General features: G+C 42.3%; 1 protein-coding gene and 1 pseudogene across 6 annotated transcripts in view; both read left to right on the top strand.

Annotated features, from left to right (window-relative positions):
- Window positions 1-784: 784 nt before the first annotated feature.
- Window positions 785-2101, top strand: LOC104673904 (annotated as a pseudogene). The gene is made up of 2 exons (XR_004053907.1): window positions 785-1422; window positions 1697-2101. The product of XR_004053907.1 is annotated as a ribosomal L1 domain-containing protein 1 pseudogene (transcript).
- Window positions 2102-7487: 5386 nt separating this feature from the next.
- The window catches only part of NAA35 (N(alpha)-acetyltransferase 35, NatC auxiliary subunit), an 89061-nt gene continuing 71648 nt past the window's right edge, over window positions 7488-24900 (top strand). The window contains exons 1-3 of one of the 5 annotated variants that reach the window (XM_030919292.1): window positions 7488-7608; window positions 8490-8618; window positions 24092-24125. In XM_030919292.1, the coding sequence (XP_030775152.1) occupies window positions 7491-7608; window positions 8490-8618; window positions 24092-24125 (281 nt within the window). In that variant the 5' untranslated portion in view covers window positions 7488-7490. The other 4 variants (XM_010378069.2, XM_010378072.2, XM_030919293.1 and 1 more) reach the window with 4 other exon arrangements.

The raw sequence follows: 24900 nt of genomic DNA on the forward strand, positions 1-24900 counted from the left end.
TTAGGGTAATAATTGGGAGTTAATGTCTCTCTCAGATTCAGTGAAGCACACTCTTCTGGTTTTTCTTCTGCTGTTTACTCTGAATCCTTTATTAGGTCCTCTTCCTCTACCTGACCTCTAAGTGTTGGGGTTGCTCAGTAGGCCATTTGAAGCTCACTTCTTTTGCGTCATTTTTTTATGAGATCACAGTAATACCCCTAGTTGTAAATGATGTCTTTTTTGGCAAAATTGACCAAAAATAGTTTCACATAGCAAATTCAAAGACAAAGTAAAAAGGACAAATGACACACTGGCTTACAAAAATTGCAGCTTCAATCAAGAGTTAATATATAGAGCTTCTTAAAAACAGAAAAGAAAATAATTGGCCAGGCGTGGTGGCTCACACCTGAAATCCCAGCACTTTGGGAGGCCGAGGTGGGCAGATCACCTGAGGTCAGGAGTTCGAGACCAGCTTGGCTAACATGGTGAAACCCCATTTCTATTAAAAATACAAAAAAGTAGCCAGGCATGGTGGCGCGTGTCTGTAATCCCAGCTACTTGGGCAGCTGAGGCAGGAGACTCCCTTGAACCTGAGAGGAAGAGGTTGCAGTGAGCCAAGATCCCACCACTGAACTCCAGCCTGGACTACAAGAGTGAAACTCTGTCTCCAAATCATCATCATCACCATCATCATCATCATCAATACTGAACATTTTTTATCACTTAACAGCTTGGCAAAATTCCAAAAGTTTGACTCTGTCTCAAAAAAAAAAAAAAAAAAAAAAAAGCAAGTTCCAGTAGTTTCAGTATCTGTAAACCTTCTGTCCAGGAATTTTATCAAGAGAGATCAATGAATGTATAGGTGGAACCGTCTAAGTATTTCTAAAAGTGGTTCTTGCAGTGCTATACACATCGGTCACACTGGGATGCAGATTGAGCACATCATTGGAAACATTGTTGCTGTCACAAAAGGACTTTCAGAAAAATTGCCAGAGAAGTGGGAGAGCGTGAAACTCCTGTTTGTGAAAACTGAGAAATCGGTTGCCCTTCCTATTTTTTCCTTGTTTGTCAACAATTGGGATGAAGCCACCAGAAAATTTATGTTTAATAAGTAGAAAAAAGCAGCGAGGAGAAAACGAAGAGAAAAAAATGTTGAAAAACAAAAGGAGAGGAACAAAAACAAAAAGATAAGGCAACAGGCTAGGAAGCCTGCATCAGTCCTAAGTAAAGATGAGGTGGCACCTAAAAATGGTGGCACTGCAGTGAAGAAACCATAACCAAAGAACAGACTCCAGAGCATGAGAATAAAAAATGCGGCAGACGAAAAGCCCGAGATAAAGTGACAAATGAATCAAAAGATGAAGTTTTACAACCGGTAACCATAGGAAAAACTCCAGCTAATGAAAATATACAGATTGAAAAACGTGCTATAGGCCGAGATGGGCGGATCCCCTGAGGTCGGGAGTTTGAGACCAGCCTGACCAACATGGAGAAACCCCATCTCTACTGAAAATACAAAATTAGCCAGGTGTAGTGGCGCATGCCTGTAATCCCAGCTACTCGGGAGGCTGAGGCAGGAGAATTGCTTGAACCCGGGGGAGGCGGAGGTTGCGGTGAGTGGAGATCGCGCCATTGCACTCCAGCCCGGGCAACAAGAGCAGGCCTCCGTCTCAAAAACAAAAACAAAACAAAACAAGAGAAAAACGTGCTATAGAAGGAAGTCTCCAGAAAAGAGTCCTGATCCCCACACACCTGGTGGGAAGAAGAGAAAGGCATTGCCAGCTTCTGATACCCCAAAGGCTGCAGAGTCTGAGACCCCATGGAAAGACCCAGGGAAGAAGCCAAAAATCAATGAGTCAGTGAAGGAAAAAAAATCCTTGGCTGGGGGAAAAAGTCGGAGACAGGTACAAAAAAGCCAGAGGCCAATTTTTTTGCTACCCTTCGTGAATCTGTGACAAAAGTTTCCCATAGCCCCCCCCAAACGACCCCCAAAACCCAAAGTAAAGAACTACCTGAAGAGCTTTTTAGAACTACTGGGGTCCTGACCCGCTTTGCAGCCTTCTCCAAGGGTGAAAGTCTCGGACTTCAAGATTTGGCCGGGCGCGGTGGCTCAAGCCTGTAATCCCAGCACTTTGGGAGGCCGAGGCGGGCGGATCACAAGGTCGGGAGATGGAGACCATTCTGGCTAACACGGTGAAACCCCGTCTCTACTAAAAAATACAAAAAAATTAGCCGGGCGTGGTGGCGGGCGCCTGTAGTCCCAGCTACTTTGGAGGCTGAGGCAGGGGAACCTGGGAGGCCTGAGCTTGGAGTGAGCCGAGATGGCGCCACTGCACTCCAGCCTGGGCCACAGAGCAAGACTCCGTTTCAGAAAAAAAAAAAAAAAGAAGAAGAAGAAGATTTCTTAAAGCCTGTATAGGTGATTCTGACATACGTTGTATTATTTTAATAGACTTTTATTTGAAATTATATATTCTGCATTATTTCTCTGTTACATAAATGTTATTAAACAATAAGACTAGTGAACAGTGGCAATTAGTAGTAATTAATAGTACTAATGAAGGAGAAAGAAAGGAAGACCCATTTGGGGAAAATTCAGACTGCAGAAGCGGCCTGCCTGAAAAGTCATAGCAACAGGCAAAAATAAAACCACCCTAGGAAAAAAAACTCAGGCTGCACCTGCAGACAGATAAGCAGATAGGGTCCAGCACAGAAGCCCTTTGTCCTCTGCATAAATAGCAAGCTCCCAGGAAAAAGTTCCCTCCCGTTTTCAAGCATATACACGTTGGGAGCTTGCACAGGAAGGAGGGGGCTTACCCACAGTTATACAAGCAAGAGAAGTAGTGCTTTGTGCTTGTCTAGAGACATACCCACAGCTGCCTAAGATAAGGGGAGTTGCACAGATAGCTTTACTGGTAAGTCACTCAAACTGTTACAGAGATGAGAGTAGTTTCTTTCCCCGCCCCGGTGCCCCCCCACCCCCGCCCCACCTCCCCTACCCTGAGACCGGGTCTTGCTCTGTCGTCCAAGCAGGAGTGCACTGGCGCGATCTCGGCTCACTGCAAGCTCTGCCTCCAGGGTTCACGCCATTCTCCTGCCTCAGCTTCCTGAGTAGCTGGGACTACAGGTGCCGGCCACGATGTCCGGCTAAATTTTTTTGTATTTTTTAGTAGAGACGGGGTTTCACTTTGTTAGCCAGGACGGTCTCAATCTCCTGACTTCGTGATCTGCCCGCCTCAGCCTCCCAAAGTGCTGGGATTACAGGCTTGAGCCACCGCACCCAACCAAAAGGAGTTTCTTATAAAACTTTTGAATTCAGCTATAACCCAGCAAGCCACTTGGACTCCCCTCTCTGCTGCAGAGAGCTTTCTTCTTTGACTTCTTAAACTTTCACTCCAACACAGCTTTGTGTCCAAGCTCCTTACTTTTCTTGGATGTAGGACAAAGTCCCGGAGGTACTAGTTCAGACAATGAGAACCTGCTACATTAAGGTTGTTGGCGAAACTGCGACACTAGTATCTTAGTTTTAAAAATACTGTGGGAAAATATAACAATGTATTTAAAATGTTGATATATTATAAACATTATACGGAGGATGATTACATATTTTCCCCTACTACAGCAGTTTAACTTTTTAGTAATTTTATTGAATGACTATATATTATTTTTTCAAGAGACAGGGGGTCTCATCAGTTGCCTGGGCTGGCCCCAAACTCCTGGAGTCAAGTGCTCCTCCTGTCTCAGCCTTCTGGGTAGCTGGGACTGTTGGCACATGCCACCACACCAGGCTTAGTGTGTATTCTTAAGATACGTTAAATGTCAGACTTTTAAGAAGGAGAACATAGGCCGGACATGGTGGCTCATGCCTGTAATTCCAGCACTTTGGGAGGCGGAGACGGGTGGATTGCCTGAGCTCAGGAGTTTGAGACTAGCCTGGGCAACATGGCAAAACCCCATCTCTACCAAAAATGCAAAAAATTAGCCAGGAGTGGTGGCATGCACCTGTAGTCCTAGGTACTTTGAAGGCTGAGGTGGGAGGATCACTTGAGCCCAGGGTCAAGCCTGCAGTGAGCTGAGACTGTGCCACTGCACTCCAGCCTGGGTGAGAGAGGGAGACTCTGTCTCAAAAATAAATAAATATAGTAGGATGAACTAAACTGATATTTTGATATTATCCATATTTAAAAACTCACAAAAACAGTGCCATGTTTCTTTCTGCCCCATGATACAGTAGGATATGTTCACTCTGTTTCCTTTTCTGAAAATATTTCTCTGAGCTGCCTGCAGCCTTTAGATCCTCCTTAATTTATTTAATGGTAAAACTGATGTAAAAATCCACTTTGACTTGCAGCTCTGCTCTTATCAAACTCATGTAACACTGGGTTCCTGTGTCAGTACAATACGATGACATTAAGCTACATTTCATCTCAACACAAGTGTTTAATCATGGAATAGTTAGGATTTTATCTGCTAGCAACAAGATTTAGACTTGTTGGAATTAACTTCTATCTCTCCAAAAATGCCCATCTGCTCTGTATGTTGTTTGGGTAGATCATTATTTGTCAATCAGTTCCTTTGCATCCATTCATCACATAGTCTATGTCTAAACTGCCCATTGCTTTTTCAACATTAGGAAGAACATTGGATGTCATCAGAAGTTAAACATTTCTCAGGGAAAATGGTTTTTAAATCAGAGAGGTTAGCAGAAATCAAATATGGATATCAAATAAATTACAGTTTTAGTAAATAAATTAAAATGATTTCATTTGGCTGCCCTGTTCTGGTTATGTGTATTTGAAATATATATGTGTATATATTTGTGTATTTAAAATATATATGTGTGTGTATATTTGTGTTTCAGATATATATGTATATTTGAAATATATATAAGTGCTGAAGCAGTCTTGTTTACAAAAAAAGAGTGTTCTTTCCTCTATCAGTTTTTGTCACAACCCATACATGATCCTGAACAACTCAGATGCAGTCAACTCATCCTTTTCCAGGTATCTCATGGTCCTGCAAAGATCATTAAACAGTTTTGGAAAACTAGCACGTATGTTTCTACTTTATTGTAACCCTTTTCTACATTCTCATCCTCAAATGTATTTAGTGAGTACCTACTATAGGCCAACCACTGCCCTAAGTGCTGGGGACACAGCTTAGATCAAAACAGGCAAAACTTCTGCCCTTGGGAAATTATTCTGTAAGAGAGATAGGCATTTTTAATTTTTTTGATTTTTTGAGGCAGAGTCTTGCTGTTGCCCAGGCTGGAGTGCCGTGGCAAGATTTCGGCTCACTGCAACCTATGCCTCCTAGGTTCAAGCAATTCTCCTGCCTCAGCCTCCTGAGTAGCTGGGAGTACAGGCGCATGCTGCCACGCCCGGGTAATTTTTGTGTTTTTAGTAGAGATGGGGTTTCACCATGTTGACCAGTCTGGTCTTGAACTCCTGACCTCATGTGATCCGCCTGTCTCAGCCTCCCAAAGGGCTGGGATTACAGGCATGAGCCACTGTGCCTGGCCATTTTTAATTTTTTTAAACCAACTTTTGTGAAGTTCGATCTACAAACAATAAAATGTACACACTGTAAGTACATACTTCAATGAAATTTTACAAATGTATTCACCCACACAGGCACTACCTTAATCAAAAACAGAATATTTACATCACTTCAAATCAAGCTCTATCCAAGTTAGTCTATTCTTGAGCCCTGAGCAGCTGCTAATATGTTTTCTGTCACTATAGATGTCTTTTAAGAGCTTGGGGTCTCACATTTGATTTCTTTCTCCTTCCTTCCTTCCTTCCTTTCCTTCCTTCCTTCCTTCCTTTCCATCCCTCCCTCCCTCCCTCCCTTCCTTCCTTCCCTTTCCTTTCCTTCCTTCTTCTTTTTCCTCTTCTTCTGCTTCTTCCTTCTTCTTTTCTTTTTTTTTTTTTGAGACAGAGTCTTACTCTGTCACCCAGGTTGGAGTGCAATGGCGCTATCTCGGCTCATAGCAACCTCTGCCTCCTGAGTTCAAGCGATTCCCCTGTCCTCAGCTTCCCAAATAGCTGGGATTACAGGCGCACACCACCATGCCCGGCTAATTTTTTGGTATTTTTAGTAGAGACAGGATTTCACCAGGTTGGTCAGGCTAGTCTCCAACCCGACCTCTCCACCTGCCGGCCTCCCAAAGCGTTGGGATTATACGCATGAGCCACCATGCTCAGCCTGATTTCTTTTACTCAGTATATTTTTGAAATTCATTCATGTTGTACATCAAGTAGTTGATCCCTGTTTATTGATAATTACATTCATTACATTGTATGGATATGCCACAAGTTGTTTTTATTCAACAGTTGATGGACATTTGGGTTGTTTGCAGTTTTTGATTATTAAAAACAAAGTTGGGCCAGGCACAGTGGCTCACACCTGTAATCCCAGCACTTTGGGTGGCCAAGGTGGGCGGATCATGAGGTCTGGAATTTGAGACCATCCTGACCAACATGGTGAAACCCCGTCTCTACTAAAAATACAGAAAACAGCCTGGCGTGGTGGCAGGTGTCTGTAATCCCAGATACTCGGGAGGCTGAGGCACGAGAATCGCTTGAACCTGAAAGGCGGAGGTTGCAATGAGCTGAGATCAGGTCACTGCACTCTAGCATGGGCGACAAGAGCGATATTCTGTCTCAAACAAAAACAAAGCAAAACGAAGCTGATATGAACATTAACATACAAGCCTCTGTATGAATATATGCTTTTGTACCTAGGTAAATTCGTAAGAGATTACTGGATCATATGATAAAGTGTAAGATTACAAGAAAAGATTGTAAGTTTTCCAAAGTGGTTGTACCATTTTGCATTACCACCACCAACATATCAGAGGTCCGGTTGCTCTGCATTCTTGCCAACATTTGGTATTATCTTTTAATTTTGGGCCATCCTAAAGAATAGGTGGTGATAAAGATGTGCTTCTTACTTGTGCCCGTCTATTTATGCAACCCCATTTAAAAACTGATCATTTTATTAATAAATTTTTAAAAATCTGAAATATTTAAGAATCTTAAATGTCTGGCTTGACTTTGCAGATATTTTGATTCTATGTTCCCTCACGAAACTCCCAGGCGCTGTATAGGAAGCATAAATCCGTTGTCAGGCAGCAGTAGCACGTTATTGCTCTCGGAGCTTGGCTGCTCCTTGGTGCTCGCAACCACAAAGGTCTACGCAAACCTCCACGCTTTCCTCCCGCCATCGCGTCACCTTTCTAAGAAATTCCCAGAGGGCAGCGCAGACGGGCCGGGCTCTGGGGCTCCGCGCTCCGCCTCTTTCCGGGAACCGCCCACTACCCAGGGCGCCCACAGAGGGTGGAAAAAGAAGATAACTTCCGGTCTCGCGATCGTCTCTAATCTCGCGAGAAGAGAAGGCGGCCGCCGTCGGCCGAACGGAGGCGGTGGCGAGGGAGGGGGTGTGGCTGGGGAGCGCGAAGTCCCGGGAGTAAGGGAGAGGGGGCGGGGTCGCGCGCCCCTGGCGTACGCATGCGTGCACGCCGCCGGTCGTGCTGGGCTGAGAGGGGAGGAGGCGGCGGCGGCGGAGTCGGTGTCGTTATTTCCGTGGTCCGGACAGTGCGTGGCGGCGCGGGTGACCACGGGAGAAGTAGGTAGGGACCGCCCCTGCGTAGCCATTGAAACCCTGTCGCTCTTGTGTCCAAGAGCCGCAGCCCCCCGCGCGTGTGGCGGGCCCTGGGGACCTTAGGTCACCCTGCTGTCCCGGCCCTCCCGCTGCGCGTCAGGTAGGAGCCGCGGGCTTTCCAGTGCCCGCTGTCCGCCGAGGCCCCGGCCTTGCCCGGTGTTGCCGAGGCGACGGTCCGGCGCCGGACGTGCCCGCCCTCCAGCGCGGCGACAGCTCTGTCCTTGCTTACGCGCCGAGTGGGACCGGAGCTGGGCCGGGCTGACCCGGGCGGGGCGGAAGGGAAGCGGGTGCCCGCCTCAGGTGTGCCGTGGCCCTAAGCCCGGCCGTTGGGACCCTGCGGTGCCTGCCGGCTCCTCATTCCTCCCGGCGGGGTTCTGCCTGGGTCCGGGCCGGCCCTGGCCCGGGAAAGGTCCCAGCGAGCTCTGGCCAGGTGAAGGGCTGCCTTGATTGACTTCGGTAGTTGCCGCATGGGGTCCTGGGCTGCGAGAGGGGACCCTGAATAGTGCTTTGGTCATTTGTGGCTATTATTGAAAGTTGGAAGCTCTGGAGTTCTTTTCGGGCCAGTGGTGAGATGGTTTGTAATTTTTCTTCTTAAACGGTAGGAGGGCAAAGTATTTATGGGTCCTGGTAGGTGGTGGGCTAATAGTAAATAAGCAGCAGGATTGTTAATTGACGTGAGATTTGATTGCATTAAGATTATTCTTTGCAGTACTGTCCTTAGACTCAGAAGAGTTCTGCTTTAAAGAGTTTAGTAAGACTTCATCCCATACTTAAACACACATTTCTGCAAATACTCTTGCCCTGAAAGCTACATCCTCTCTCTTACATCAGTATTAATTTTACAGGCATAATGGTTATGAAAGCTTCTGTAGATGATGATGATTCAGGATGGGAGCTCAGTATGCCAGAAAAAATGGAAAAAAGCAATACAAACTGGGTGGACATTACCCAAGATTTTGAAGAAGCTTGTCGAGGTGAGTCTGATTTTTGGATTAGAAGTTCAACATCTGAGAGGGGTAGAATGACTATTGTGCTTTCTAAACTTACCTCATTCGATGAAATCAACAGGTGAGTGTGGTTTGTTGAGTTTGTTAGCCATACTTACTCTGTATCCTCTAATTTTAACTTTAAAGCAAGCATATATTTGATATAGCATTAAATACAGATGTTAACAAAGTTTTTTAACATTGAATTTTTCTTTAACAGGTTAGAGCAGTAATTTCTAACTGTGGAAAACACTTTGTTAATCTAAAAGATGGTGGTATTTTTGTATGTTTGAGGTTTCAGAATGATGAAATCACATCATTCCTTGCTTAAGATCATCCAGTGGCTTCCTGTTGCAGGTAGAATAAAATCCAAACTCCTTCCCTATGGGTCTATAAAATCTGGTCCCTGTCTGCCACTCAGGTTTCATTTATGTGCCACCGCCCCTGCCAGACTTATTACATTGCAGTCACAGGTCTTTTTTATCTCTTCGTGATGCACACCAAAGTGGTTCTCCCAGGTGTTTGCATTTTTTGTTTTCTCTCTTTTAAATTGCTTTGCCCCTCACTTTCACACAGCTCTTCTTAAGTGTTACCTCCCTGGTGAGGACCTCAAAACAACCCCTCATTCTCTCCTCTGCAATTCCACCTCAGTTGAATCGCTTTTTATTTTCTTCATACAGCTTATCTTTTTCAGAAGCCATAATTTTCAATTATTTCTTGTTTATTTTCAGTCTCACTCACTGGAATATAAACTCTGTAACCCTAGTACACAGAACAGTTCCTGGCACATAGTAAATTCAATAAACAGGAATAAATGGGGAAATGAACATGCTTGTTGGTTGAGGAGGAAGAGTCTAGGGAGAGACTGAAGAGAAAGGAACAAATACTGGAGTGAGAGCTTGAACGTTAAAGAGAGGATGAGATCAAGGAGATGGTAGAGAAATTGGGGAAAAGCATAGGGATACACTGAGACAGGAAGGACTGAAGTTAGGATGAAGATAAAAGTATGTTTCTGAGTGACAGAGGAGGACCGATGAAGGAATTCACACCTGATGGCTCCTATTGTCTCAGGCAGCTTAGGTCTTTTGATGATAGTTGGGGTGTGTTTGAATAGTGCTCTGAAGAGGAGGAGTAAAGAGTTGGGGCAGCTGCAGGTGGAGAGGGAGCCAGCTATGTATAAGCAAAATGGTAAATCATGTGCCATCCTTTGTTTTGAGATCACTTTTTATAGCCTCAGTGAGACAGTGGAAAGAACATAAGACTGGGGGTTGGGTGACTGCCCATATATGTCTATCTAAGGAAGAGACAAAGCAGTGTCAAGTTACAGTGTAGTTTTTGTGCTCAGAGATCTTAGACTATTAAGTGGATTATATCTGTCATCTTGCACTGATTTTTAAGTAATCTCTATTAGGGGCTGTAATTATTAACCTAAATAGGGAAGGTTTTTGAAGGATATATGGCTTGGGTTGGGCCTTAAGGAGAGAGAGTTTTTATGAGGGGAGGTGACAGAGTTATTCTAGACTGAGATGAACTATATGAGTCAGAGTTCGGTGAGGATTTTATGTTAGGGGAACAAGAAGTAATTTTGCTTGGCCACAAAACAGTTTTCAATGCTGGAAATTATAGAGGGTCTTTAGTGCCATTGATATTTTCTGTTTGTTTTTGTTTTTTTAGTTTGAGCTAGTTTTATAGACAGTAGGAGTTTTTTAATGGATTTGAGCATAAGATTGAAAGTTTATTCCCCTTGATCAGTACAGTGGCTTGGACGGAGTAGTTTCTCAGTAAGTAATGTAGTAAGCTTTATTGTCAGATATGGGCTGGAGTCCTAACTCTGTCACTTACTAGTTCAGTTTCCTTGGAGTTTAATTAATCTGAATCTTAGTTTTCTACTCTGGAAAACAGAACTTCTTCTTTAGAGAATTTTGGGGATTAAATGAGACAGTGGATATAAAGTACTGGATCTGTAGTAGCATTCAATGATGGTAACTGTTGTTACTCAAAGTATTTAATTTAGAGTTGAAAGCATATAAAGAAGTTTACTAGCATAATTTATGATGGATTAGGATGAAAAGAATCTATAACCTTAGACAAGGTTTTGCACTCAGCCCAGATTAGGGCGTTGAGGCCTTGGACTAGGCCTTGACAGAATGGAGAAGGGTAACATGAGAATGAATAAGTTCATGTTGCTAGAGAGGTGAAAGAAACATGAGAGATGATGTGTTCCTTAAAACTTTTGGTGACTGCAGAGGAGAGTGAGCATGTACACTGCTTCTCAACCTCTCCTTCTCAGATCTTATGGGTAGAGTTCAAAGTATCTTAATTCGTAGATACAAGATATCTTTATAATAATCCTGTTTTATCTTAGAAATTCATGGAAAAGTTTGCATTTTACAACATGTTTGTTGTTTGAGGTGAACACTTACATTTCATTTATGTTAACGGTCTTTTGCTTCCTACATCATCACATTAATTTGCTATTAGGCAGCTGTGCAAATTTTTATCCTGTGTCTTTGAATCCTGTGGGACATGATGTTCACCAGGGTTGTTGCATACCACAGTTTGAAAATCACAGGTCTGCAGAATTTAGTCTCAATGAAATACAACTATAGAGGTCCTCTTAATTTTAGTCTTGCAGCTTGCTTTCGTATATACATCTCTACTTGTTTTTGATTGTAAGAAAAATTGAACCCAAGAAAGCAGTTTAGAATACTGGTGGGAGAGATGTTTTGGCTTGCCTTTTAGTTATATCATAAATTAGCCTTATTTCTTTGTGAAGGAACCTTGAGTGGGAGATAAAGTTTAATCCATGCTTCACTGTGGATAGAGAGGGGGTGGCATGCCATTTTGTGGACAACATCATGCCATCCTATTAACTCTTCCATAATTAGCTCTTGCACTGTGTTGAGTGGCACAAATGTGAGGTATCCTTCTTGGAACTAAAAAAAATTGATGTAGAATTAATCTTCATATATAGATTTAGAACTAAAGACTGTTGGCAGTTCTTGAGCCTGTGGTATTTATTTTCCCTTCTTGGAATAATCAGATTCGTAGTCTTGATTATGGTTTAGGCTTCTGTTCTAGTGACTTTCTAAAAACTAAATTTAAAACAGATATGATTACATTCTTTCTTTTAACTTGCAGTGATCTCTCCCCTTTGGTGACAATGTAATGGCATTTGGCTAGACTCTGGTGATTTTTTTAGTACCACAAAATAGTCTGCATACTGATGACGAAGTTGTTTTTAATGCACATTTGTACTTATTCTTTTAGTGGCTCTTTAAAGTCCTGAATCAAATACAAACTTTTAACTTTTATGATTTATTTTATTTCCTACTAGGCAGGTGGCACACGTTCCCTATAACTACTCTTGAGGCTCTTATTTTTTTCTTTTCTAAATTATTTGTAATTTAGTCATGACTGTTGTTTTGCCTGATAGGAAATATGTGATTATTTTAAGTAACACTTCTAGGCTTTTTTAAAAAAAAAAATTATAAATTAAAAATTTTTTTCTTTTTAGAGTTAGGGTTTTGCTCTGTCACCCAGGCTGAAGTGCATAGAATGCCATGATCATTCCTCACTATAGCCTTGACTATAGGCTGGGTTCAAGCAATCCTATCATCTCAGCCTTCTGAGTAGCTGAGACTACAGGCATGTTCTATGCCTGGCTTATTTTGTTTTTTTGTAGAGACATTATGTTACGTAGGCTGGTCCCAAACTCCTGGCCTTAAGGGATCCTCTCGCCGCAGCTTCCCAAAGTGTGGGCATTATAAGTGTGAATCACTGTGCCCAGCTTCTAGGCTTTCCTTCTCTAGGAAACCTTGCCTAATTTAAACTATCTCATTTTTCTACCTATTCCATTTGGGTTTTCATATTTAGATGCTTTCTCAATTATAAACCCACAACTTGGGAATTTCACTTACACATAAATGATCATATGACATAAACTCCTCCTGCTGCTGCCCACCAGATTCCCTTCTCCCACACTATGGATAGCAACATTCTCTCCTAGGATGATGGCGCCAGTGGTATCTGGAGTCCAGAAGTAATCCAAAATCTGCTGTGCTGACTTCCATTCTTTTTATGTTTTAATCTAGGAGGATATGGGCCCAATCTCTCCTTCCATTTTCTCTCTTTGACGGCTTAGTTTAAGCTTGTCCAACCGACTGCTCAAGGGCTGCATGTGGCCCAGGATGACTTTGAATGTGGCCCAACACAAATTTGTAAACTTTCTTAAAACGTTACGAGATTTTTTTTGCAATTTTTTTTTTTTTTTTTTAAAGCTCATCACCTGTCGTTAGTGTATTTTATGTGTGGCCTAAGACAATTATTCTTTCAGTGTGGCCCACGGAAGCCACAAGATTGGCATTCCTGGCTTTGTTCATTCCTCTGTAGTCAGTTTTTATTACCAGCACCATTGGTTAAGGCCTTCCGTATCCATTCATCTTCTGCAGTTCTTGTTTAGTACTTTAGGAAAATTCCTTTTACACTTTCTCTTGCCTCTTGTAAAACCTGGGATGCTTAAGCTTCTTGTTGCTCTTCCTTTCTTTTTTGTCTTCTCTCACCAAGAACATTTGTAGGTGCTCAATACATATATTTGTTTGAAGAATAAATGAATATTGTAAGGCCTTGTTTCTTCATACTGGAGAATATTTGGGTCTGGGACTAGAGAAGTTTGAGAACCACTGCAGTGCATAAAATGCTGTCATTTTGGGGAATTGCCTGTAACCAGCATGATCATGAACCACAAGCATGGACACTGAGATTATGTTGATACTTGATTATAATGTTATTATCTAGGTGATCTGGAATATTCTGTGATTTTTTTTTAAGATTATCATTGAACTGATTACATCGCTTTTAAACATTTTGGAAAAAAATACAAATTCTTTGTGAAACTTTCAGTGACATCTTTTTTGCCCCCCACACTCCCATACATGTGGGGTGAGAGTCATTGTTCTAGGAATTTACTGTTTGTTAGCACTTGATTCTAAGAGGAAAAGGATGGATGGGTGGAAATTGTCCTGGCAAAAGATCTAGGCAACCTGTAAAATTGTTTTCCTTGTTCTGTGCCATCCAGAATGTTATCAGAGGTGGGGCATGGGCAAGATGGCCAGCACTGGCATTTTTGGAACACTTTAGATTAGTGGTTCTCAACTGGGGGTGATTTTTCATCTCGGGACTTTAATGTCTTGAGACATTTTTGATTGTCACGGTGTATATGAGGTGGTGCTACTGGCATCTAACAAGTACATGCCAGGTGTACTGTTCATTCAATTCAACACACAGGGCAGCCCCCACAAACAAATAATTACCCTCCTCAAAATATCAATAATGCTGCAAGTTCACTGCATTTAGATATCAAGTTCACTGCATTTAGATTACTTTTTTTTTTTTTTTTTTTTTTTTGAGACGGAGTCTGGCTCTGTCTCCCAGGCTGGAGTGCAGTGGCCGGATCTCAGCTCACTGCAAGCTCCGCCTCCCGGGTTTACGCCATTCTCCTGCCTCAGCCTCCGGAGTAGCTGGGACTACAGGTGCCCGCCACCTCGCCCGGCTAGTTTTTTGTATTTTTAGTAGAGACGGGGTTTCACCGTGTTAGCCAGGATGGTCTCGATCTCCTGACCTCGTGATCCGCCCGTCTCAGCCTCCCAAAGTGCTGGGATTACAGGCTTGAGCCACCGCGCCCGGCTTAGATTACTTTCAAGAAGGTTCAGCTGTCACTTAACTTCTCAAACCCTGAATTCTTCAGGAAAGGAACATATGGATACTGGACTTAACATCCTTAGCAACTAGCATTGACATAGAGCAGGCAGTGTGAGTGGGCCCTTTGATGCAGTTTGAGGGCTCTTACCAGATTTTCCCTTCATCACCCGTAGTGTATCTTGCTTCATCTTAGGAGCTTTAGTTAATAAAAAAGGAGTCCCTAGAAGATACCATGTTCCACCTTTTAGCTGATTCTTTCGATATTTATCTTGCTGGTTTTGGGTAGCATGCTTTTATACTACTTTTTGATTCCCTTGATTCCCAGTTTCGCCTGTATCTATGGACTTAACCCCCTATAGTTATAGGTAGCTACACTGTGGATATGCAAATATTATTCATAGCTGAGCCAAGCAGTAAAACTATTACTACTTTTTCTTTCCTGCATACTACTTCTGTTTTACACAAAAATTTTTACCCAAAAATTGGTGTACTTATCATTAATTCTACTTCAGACTCTTTACCAGTTGTCTAAATCTCCATAAGACATACAGACTCATTGGATAGCCTATTGATGTCATCTCCTTACAGAACTTTCTTCTTGATCCTCTTAACTGCAATCTAGGCTTATTGCCTTTTGTACCTAGTATGTAACTTCATTCTGAGATCTTCCTTTCTTCATCAGTCTGGGGTGTCTTTTCTTTCTTGTTTTAACTGGACATCATTATTATCTTCTTGAGTAAAGTGCATGGGAGATAAAATGTTTTGAGGCTCTTAATATCTGAAAATGTCTTTATTTTGTCCTCCCACTTGACTGATACTATGTCTGGGTGCCTTTGAGAATTTTGAAGGCATTGTCCATTGATCTTTTGCTATTAAGAAATCTGATGACATTATGATACACGTGAAGGTTATATGTTGATACCTTTATTCTTTTTTTTGAGATGGAGTTTCGCGCTTGCTGCCTGGGCTGGAGTGCAATGGCACGATCTCAGCTCACTGCAACCTCCATCTCCCGGGTTCAGGCGATTCTCCTGCCTCAGCCTCCCGAGTAGCTGGAATTACAGGCGCCTGCCACATGCTCAGCTAATTTTTGTATTTTTAGTAGAGACAGGATTTCGCCCTGTTGGCCAGCCAGCTCTTGAACTCATGACGTCAGGTGATCCACCCACCTCAACCTCCCAAAGTGCTGGGATTACAGGTGGTAGCCACCATGCCTGGCCTTGATACCTTTTTCATACATAAGTTTTTAGGATCTTCTGTTTGTCATCCTTGTCCAGAACTTTCACAGTGGTCTGGAGCCTTTTCACTTGAATGCTTCAGTTCTAGGAAGCATCCTTGAATTATTCTATTTGTTTTTCCTATACTCTCCTTATGGAATGTCTTTTATTTGGATATTGAATCTCCTAAACTTGTTCCGTCTATTTTTTTCTTATCCTTTCTTCCCTGTTTTTCTTTTTTTTTTTTTTTTTTTGAGATAAAGTTTCACTCTTGTTGCCCAGGCTGGAGTGCAATGGCATAATCTCTGCTCACTGTAACCTCCACCTCCCGGGTTCAAGCAATTCTCCTGCCTTGGCCTCCCGAGTAGCTGGGACTAAAGGCGCCCACCACCATGCCTGGCTGATTTTTGTATTTTTGGTAGAGACGGGGTTTCAGTGTTGGCTAGGCTGGTCTCAAACTCTTGACCTTGTGATCCACCCACCTCAGTCTCCCAAAGTGCTGGAATTACAGGTGTGAGCCACTGTGCCTGACCCCTTTTTTCCCTATTTTTTAATGTCTTTTTCCTCAACTTCATCTTCTAGATCTTTCATTGCACTTTTCTTTTCTCCTGCGATGTTTTTAATTTTGAATCATTACATCTATGGCTTGAGTCCAGTTTTCCTCATATCAGATTTTCCCTTTGCTCTGAGTGGGGTAAGCTGTATACTATTGAGCCTTCTTAAGGCTTTAACTTAAAAGTAGAAGTAACTTTAAAAAAAAAAAAAACAGTTTATCATGTTACCCTCACTTTAGTAGTTTGGTGTCATCTAGAATTGCTAGGATCCCCAAGACTGTTTTGCAGGATATGCAGAGTTGAAACAGTTTGGTGGTAATACTAAAAAGGTACTTGCCTTTTTGACTGTTACTCTCTTATTAGTGTACGGTGGAGTTTTTCAGAGGCTAAATGATGTGTGATGATGTCATTGCTCTGATGGCTAATGATAATTTGAAACATTATCCTTCTCATTAAATTTTTTGAGGAATGCTGCTTGGTTGGATAAGGCCCAGTTTACTCAATTCTATAGTGCTATACAAGATCATGATTCTGTGTTCAGTCATTGATCATGCAGGGGGGTGCTTGTACTGTGCTTCATGAGTAAATTCTTAAGTTTACTGTCTATAAAGTTTAATAGTGAGAGATACGATTACTGAAGTTCTTTTTAGAGATGGAGTTTTGCTCCTTTTGCTCAGGCTGGAGAGCAGTGGTGCAATCTCAGCTCACTGTAACCTCCGCCTCCTGGGTCCAGGCAATTCTCATGCCTCAGCCTCCCAAGTAGTTGGGATTACAAGCATGTGCCACTGTACCCGGCTCATTTTGTATTTTTAGTAGAGACAGGGTTTCACCATTTTGGCCAGGCTGTTCTCGAACTCCTGACCTCAGGTGATCCACCCGCCTTGGCCTCCCTAAGTGCTGGAATTACAGGTGTAAGCCACTGCACCCCTCATTGCTGAAGTTCTGAGGAATCTTACAAGTCATCTGGTCTAACCTTTCATTTTACAGATGAGGAAACCAAGGCGAAGAGTGATTGACTTGCTTCTAGATCTGTGGGGTGTTTTTAAGTTTGATGAAGCTATTTGGTACCCACATTTACCCTAAATACATGATAGATTATTATAGCAGTTTCCAAACTTTTCAGTCTTAGGACCCCATTATAGTTTTAAAAATTACAGTCTATATGTGTATTTTATATATATAGATGATTATTAGAATTTAAAACTGAGGCATTTAAAAAATATCCATTTAAAAACGATGATGGGCTAGGCATGGTGGCTCACGCCTGTAATCCTAGCACTTTGGGAGGCCGAGGCGGGTGGATTACTGGAGGTCAGCTTCAAGACCAGTCTGGCCAACACAGTGAAACCCCACCTCTACTGAAATACAAAAATATTAGCCGGGTGTGGCAGTGTGCACCTATAGTACCAGCTACTCGGGAGGCTGATGCAGGAAAATTGCTTGAACCCGGGAGATGGAGGTTGCAGTGAACTGAGATCACGCCACTGCACTCCAGCTGGGGCAACAGAGTGAGACGCCATCTCAAAACAAAAAAACAAAAAAACAACCCATTGCATGTTAACATAAATAATAGTATTTTTTTATTGAGAAATAATTGTATTTTCCAAAACAAAAAATAATATGGAAAAGTAGAGTTTGACATTTTTGCAAATCACTTTAATGTCTGGCATAACAGAGGGCAGCTGAATTCTCGTATTTGCTTCTATAATTCAGTCTGTTGCCACATGTTGTTTTGGTTGAAGTATCTTACATAAATCTGGCCTCACCAAATATGTAGTTGAAAAATGGAGGAATCTTCAGATAATTTTGGATATTCCTCTTTGATACTCCAGAAACTTGACAGGTGGTCATTTCTTAAAGGTTAGTTGCAGTCTGGAATCTGAAACCCTATCAATGGACTCTTTATGCTCTGTTACATTAAAATTCATTGCTCTTTCTTGAACTTTGAGTGGCTTTTTAATCCATGCCTGATTTTGTAACGTGCATTGCCATTTGGAAAATATTGTTTCAGTAAGTTATGCAGATCTTCCAGATTTTTTGTTTTTGAGGCATAGTCTTGCTCTGTCACCCAGTCTGGAGTCCAGTGGCGCAATCTCTGCTGAATGTCACCTCTGCCTCCGGGTTCAAGGGATTCTCCTATCTCAGCCTCCTGAATAGAGTAGCTGGGATTACAGGTGTTCACCACCACGCCTGGCTAATTTTTGTATTTTTACTAGAGACGGGGTTTCACCATGTTGGCCAGGCTGGTCTGGAACTCCTGACCTCTAGTGATTCGTCTGCCTCGGCCTCCCCAAGTGCTGGGATTGCAGGCGTGAGCCACCGCGCCTGGCTAGATCTTCCAATTGTTAACATGTTTCATTATACAATATTAAAGCTCTTCTAAGTTTTGGGAAATTGTTAGACTTGCAGTGGCAGATACATATTTTCCAAAATTTTAGTTTTTGCTTGAAAGCTCAAATTTTATTATTGGCAACAGATATCGTCAGTTTTTCTTGAAGTGACAGACTCATTTTTTTTTAAAAAAAATGCTACATTCTCAAGTCTGAATAACATAGTCTGTTGATTGTTTTTGTTTTTTCAGGTAAAAGTAGTGTTCTGTAATAATTGTGCAAGTGTTTTTGTTTTGGTTTTTGTTTTGTTTTTGTTTTTTGATATGGAGTTTTGCTCTTTATGCCCAGACTGGAGTGCAATGGCGCGATCTCAGCTCACCGCAACTTCCACCTCCTGGGTTCAAACAATTCTGCTGCCTCAGCCTCCTGAGAGTAGCTGGGATTACAGGCGCATGCCACCATGCCAAGCTAATTTTGTATTTTTGGTTGAGACAGAGTTTCACCATGTTGGCCAGGCTGGTCTTGAACTCCTGACCTCCAGTAATCCACCTGCCTCGGCCTCCCAAAGTGCTGGGATTATAGGGGTGAGCCACTGCGCCTCGCTGTGCAAATGTTTTTCCCCAAGACAACTGTCTTTCTTTGATGTGCAGCAGAAGTGTTTGTCTGCTTCCCATTTTTTCAAGTAGAATATTTAACAACTTATACAAGGTTGAAACTGAGTAAGATTAATCAGGGCTGGTGCTAGGGTGAAGTGAGTGAGGTACCTTACGGTGCAAAATTTAAGAAAGCAAGAACTAAAAGTGAATACATTTTGCTCTGTAGGTACCTCAGTTACTGCACCCTGGCCCTGAGAGTAATGTTTACTGCTTTATCAAGGTTGTTCTTTTATTTTCCCCAGCTTTTTTATTGTGTTAAAATAAACTTAACATAATATTTACAATCTTAGGCCAGGCATGATGGCTCATGCCCGTGATCCCAGCACTTTGGGAGGCCAAGGCGGCAGATCACTAGAGCTCAGAAGTTTGAGACCAACCCGAGCAACATGACGAAACCCCATCTCTGTAAGAAAATACAAAAAATTAATCGGTCATGGTGGTTTGCACCTGTAGTCCCAGTTACCCAGGAGGCTGAGGTGGGAGGATCACCTGAGCCTGGGAGGTCAAGGCTGCAATGAGCTGTGGTAGCACCACTGCTCTCCAGCCTGGGCAACAGAGTGAGACCTGTCTCGAGAAATTTTTTTTTAACCAGCTTAACCGTTTTTAAACGTACAGTTCACTGGTATTTAATACATTTGTAATGTCTTGCTAACATCACCACCATTCATATCCAGGACTCTTATCTTGTGAAGCTAAAATTCTCTATCCATTAAACAAATGGTAACTCTTCATCATTCCTCTCCCCATTCTCTGGCAACCAGCAGTCTACACTATGACTTTTGTTTCTTTTTTTGAGACAGAATTTCACCCTGTTGCCCAGGGTGGAGTGCAATGGCGCAATCTCAGCTCACTGCAACCTCTGCTTCCTGGTTCGAGTGATTCTTCCACCTCAGCCTCCCAAGTAACTGGGACTACAGGCACCCACCACCATGCCTGACTAATTTTTGTATTTTTTTTGGTAGAGATGGGGTTTCAGTACGTTGGGCAGGCTGGTCTCAAACTCCTGACCTCAGGTGATCTGCCTCCCTTGGCCTTCCAAAATGTTGGGATTACAGGCATGAGCTAGCACGCCTGGCCCTACAGTATTATTTTTGACTACTTTAAGTATTTCATTTAAGTGAACTCATACAGTATTTGTCTTTTTGTGCCTGGCTTTTTTCACTTAGCATAATGTCCTCGAGGTTAGTCTGTGTTGTAGCATGTCAGAAGTTCCTTCCTTTTTAAGACTGAGTAATATTCCATTGTATGTGTATGCCATGGCTTATCATTTATCTGTCAGTGGGCCCTTGGTTGCTTCCCGTGTTTCAGTGCTTGTGAATAAAGCTACTGTGAGCGGGAGCATACAAGGACCTCTTTGAGACTCTGTTTTCAGTCTTTCTGGGTATATGCTCAGAATTTGAACTGGCTGGATCATATGGTAATTCTGTATAATTTTTTTTTCTTTCTTTTTTTTTTTTTTTCAGAGACAGGGTCTTGCTCTGTCACCCAGGCTGGAGTTCAGTGGTTCTTTTGTGGCTTTCTATTACCTCAAACTACAGGGTTCAAGCAATCCTCCCACCTCAGCCTACCCAGTAGCTAGGACTACAGGTGTGCACCACCATGCCTGGCTAATTTTAGAAGATATTTTGTAGATATAGGGTCTCACTGTGTTGATCAGGCTGGTCTTGAACTCGCGGGCTTAGGCAGTCCTCCCGCCTTGGCCTCCCACAGTGCTGGGATTACAGGTGTGAGCCACTGCATCTGTCCTGTTTTTAATTTTTTAAGGAACTGCTATACTGTTTTCCACAGTGTCTCAACCATTTTACAAACCTGCCAGCAGTGCACAAGGGTTTCAGTTTCTACACATCCTTATAACACTTATTTTCTGCAGGGTTTTTTTTTTTTGTAGTAGCCATCCTAATGTGTGTAAGGTGGTGTCATTGTAATTTTAATTTGCACTTTCCTAATGAATAGTGATCATCAAGGGCATTCTTAGATTGAAGAAAATTTTTGCCTTTTTTTAGCCATAAGTGCATGGAAGTGCAGAGTACATGATTAGTTTAGCTTGGGGCCACTGTCTTGATTTGTGCTGAAGCTGCAGCAGTTTTGCCCTCCGTGTCTTTTTGCCTTCCTGTCATTGTTTTTGCATCATTAATACAGGTGTCAACACAATAAAAAAAGACAATGAATGTTTTGGGATGATTATCAAAGTAATTTTAACATTGCAGGCTCCTGGGTTCCCAGATCACTCTTTGAGAATTGCTGGATTACTAGTATGTGTTCTATGTTTTGTTGTTTGGTTTTGTTTTGTTTTGTTTGAGATGGAGTCTTCCTCTTGTCACCCACGTTGGAGTGCAGTGGCACAATCTCGGCTCACTGCAACCTCCGCCTCCTGGGTTTAAGTGATTCTCCTGTCTCAGCCTCCCAAGTAGCTGGGATTACAGGCACCCACCACCACACCTGGCTATTTTTGTATTTTTAGTAGAGATGGGGTTTCACCATGTTGGCCATGCTGGTCTCAAACTCCTGACTTCAGGTAATCCACCAGCCTCAGCCTTATTGTTTTTTTTTTTTTTTTTTTTTTTTGAGACGGAGTCTCACTCTGTCACCCAGGCTGGAGTGCAGTGGCCGGATCTCAGCTCACTGCAAGCTCTGCCTCCCGGGTTCACGCCATTCTCCTGCCTCAGCCTCCTGAGTAGCTGGGACTACAGGTGCCCGCCACCTCGCCCGGCTAGTTTTTTGTATTTTTTAGTAGAGACGGGGTTTCACAGTGTTAGCCAGGATGGTCTCGATCTCCTGACCTCGTGATCCACCCGTCTCGGCCTCCCAAAGTGCTGGGATTATTGTTGTATTTTTATACATGATTCTAATGTTTCAGTATCTGGAACTGTTAAAAATTAATGTTATTTAACTTACGGTTGGCTAAGGAAGATTGGCTACAGTTCAGAAAACTGCTTACACCTTCCACAGGATTTAGCCATAAATTTTTTTTTCCCCATATGGAGTCTCGCTCTGCTGCGCAGGCTGGAGTGCAGTAGTAGTGCGATCTCGGCTCACTGCAACTCTGCCTCCCGGGTTCACGCCATTCTTCTGCCTCAGCCTCCTGAGTAGCTGGGACTACAGGCGCCCGCCACCATGCCGGGCTAGTTTTTTTGTATTTTTAGTAGAGACAGGGTTTCACCGTGTTAGTCAGGATGATCTCGATCTCCTGACTTCATGAGCCACCCACCTTGGCCTCCCAAAGTGCTGCGATTACAGGTGTGAGCCACTGTGCCTGGCCGCCATCAATATTTAATTTACTTAACATGCTATTAGCAGTGATTTCTGACTTACTTGCGTATTAAAATAATCTGGAGTGCTCTAAAACCACTGTATAGTTCCCAGCTCTAGATTTCATTGGTTTGGGCTGCTGCTTGGACTTTGGGATTTCAAAAGTTTCTCAGTTGACTCTAATATGCAGCCGAGGTTGAGGACCACTGCTTTATAGTGATTGAACACTGTTTTGATTACCTATTTACTCAAGTGTTTTCTATATAATTTAAATACAATAGGATTTAAAAAAATGGTTTTGACATTGTTACTGGAACAGAAGAAATTAGATTATGGTAACATGGTTTAAAAACTTGAGAAGTAACAGTCAGTTCTATGTAAAAGTTTACTTGGGGAAATATACTAGTGATTTTTAAAAATGGGGTTGATAATTCTGATTGGAATATTATGGCCTGTGATGGGTCACTTATTCTCAAAAGTATTATTTTTTTTTTCTTAAACCACTTGATTTATAGTATTCTTTTGTATTTACATAAGTACTTACTGTACAGAATTATTGGGGGAACCTGCCCCTAATAATTTGATGTGAGTCCTTTTCTATTTTCCCTAAGTGTTTGCCAGTCTGAGAAATAAAGGGAAAGAGTACAAAAGAGAGAAATTTTAAAGCTGGGTGTCCGGGGGAGACATCACATGTCGGCAGGTTCTGTGGTGCCCCCCAGGCCGCAAAACCAGCAAGTTTTTATTAGTGATTTGCAAAAGGGGAGAGAGTGTACAAATAGGGTGTGGGTCACAGAAATCACATGTTTCACAAGGCAATAAAATATCATAAGGCAAATATGGAGGCAGGGCGAGATCACAGGACCGGGGCGAAATTAAAATTGCTAATGAAGTTTTGGCAGGCATTGTCGTTGATAATATCTTATCAGGAGACAGCATTTGAGAGCAGACAACCGGTCTGATCAAAATTTATTAGGTGGGAATTTCCTCGTCCTAATCAGCCTGGGAGCACTATGGGAGACTGGGACTTACTTCATCCCTTATCTACAACTGTAAAAGACAGATGTCCCTAGAGCCGCCATTTTAGAGACCACCCCCTAGGCACACATTCTCTTTCTCAGGGCTGTTCCTTGCTGAGAAAAAGAATTCAGCGATATTTCTCCTGTTTGCTTTTGAAAGAAGAGAAATATGGCTCTGTTCCGCCCGGCTCGCAGGCAGCCAGACCTAATGGTTATCTCCCTTGTTCCCTCAGCATCGCTGTTATCCTGTTCTTTTTTCAGGGTGCCCAGATTTCATATTGTTTAAACAATTGTGCAGTTAACACAATCATCACAGAGTCCTGAGGCGACGTTCATCCTCAGCTTACGAAGATGACAGGATTAAGAGACTAAAGTAAAGACAGGCATAGGAAATCACAAGAGTATTGTTGGGGAAGTGGTAAATGTCCATGAAATCTTCACAGTTTATGTTCAGAGATTGCAGTAAAAACAGGCATAAGAAATTATAAAAGTATTAATTTGGGGAACTTAATGAATGTGCATGAAATCTTGACAATTTATGTTCTTCTGCCATGGCTTCAGCTGGTCCCTCCGTTCAGGGTCCCTGACTTCCCGCAACATAGAATGCATTATATTAGTAATGGAGTAGAAGTAAGTATTTCTTAGAAAATGAATTTTAAAGTAATACAAGCACATTTTTTCAGGTGCTAATGTCTTTTTTTTCTTAGAATTAAAAGGATTTTTCTTTCTTTTTTTTTAGAATTAAAGTTGGGAGAACTACTTCATGATAAGCTGTAAGTATTCTTTGAAAATAGTGTAGTGTAATATTTCAGTCTTTTTTTTTCTCATGTGGAGTGATATTCCCTGAAGTTTGAGTAAATTTGCATTTCAAAATTGTGAAAACAAAACTAATTATAAATATATTTTTAACTTTGATGAGCTGTTTTGGGGCAGCTGACCCTAGTTGTGATGTGAAACGGTTATACCTGGGGAAACTAACTTATGGTCCTTTCCTGGAGAGCAGATGTAATGAACGTGGAATTTCTTGAAGAAAAGGTATCAATTGTATGTCATATGTGATAGGTTGGTTGATAACCAGAAATTGGGTGACTAAGTGCCTAGATAAAAGTAAATGAGAATCCCTGTGTCTTAGTCAGTTTAGTGTTGCTATAGCTGAATACCTGAAACTGGGGAGTTTATAAAGAGGTTTATTTAACACAGTCCCTGTGTCTTAGTCAGTTTAGTGTTGCTGTAGCTGAATCCCTGAGACTGGGGAGTTTATAAAGAGGATTTATTTGATGACTGGAAGGTTCAAGATTGGGCAACTGCATCTAGTGAGAGCTTTAGACTGCTTCAACTCATGTTGGAAAGCAGAAGGGGAGCAGCGGGGAATGGCGTGTGGTGCGAGGAGATCACATGGCAGGGGATGATGCAAGAAAGAGAAACTGAGGAAGTCAGAGTCTTTAAAACAACCCACCCTCTTGGATGGTATTGTTGACCCTTGAATAACTTGGGGATTGGGGTGCCAACCCACCCCATTACAGTAAAAATTCCACATAAAACCTTTGA

This window comes from Rhinopithecus roxellana, chromosome 16 (genome assembly GCF_007565055.1).
Source record: "Rhinopithecus roxellana isolate Shanxi Qingling chromosome 16, ASM756505v1, whole genome shotgun sequence".
NCBI classification, from domain to species: Eukaryota; Metazoa; Chordata; class Mammalia; order Primates; family Cercopithecidae; genus Rhinopithecus; species Rhinopithecus roxellana.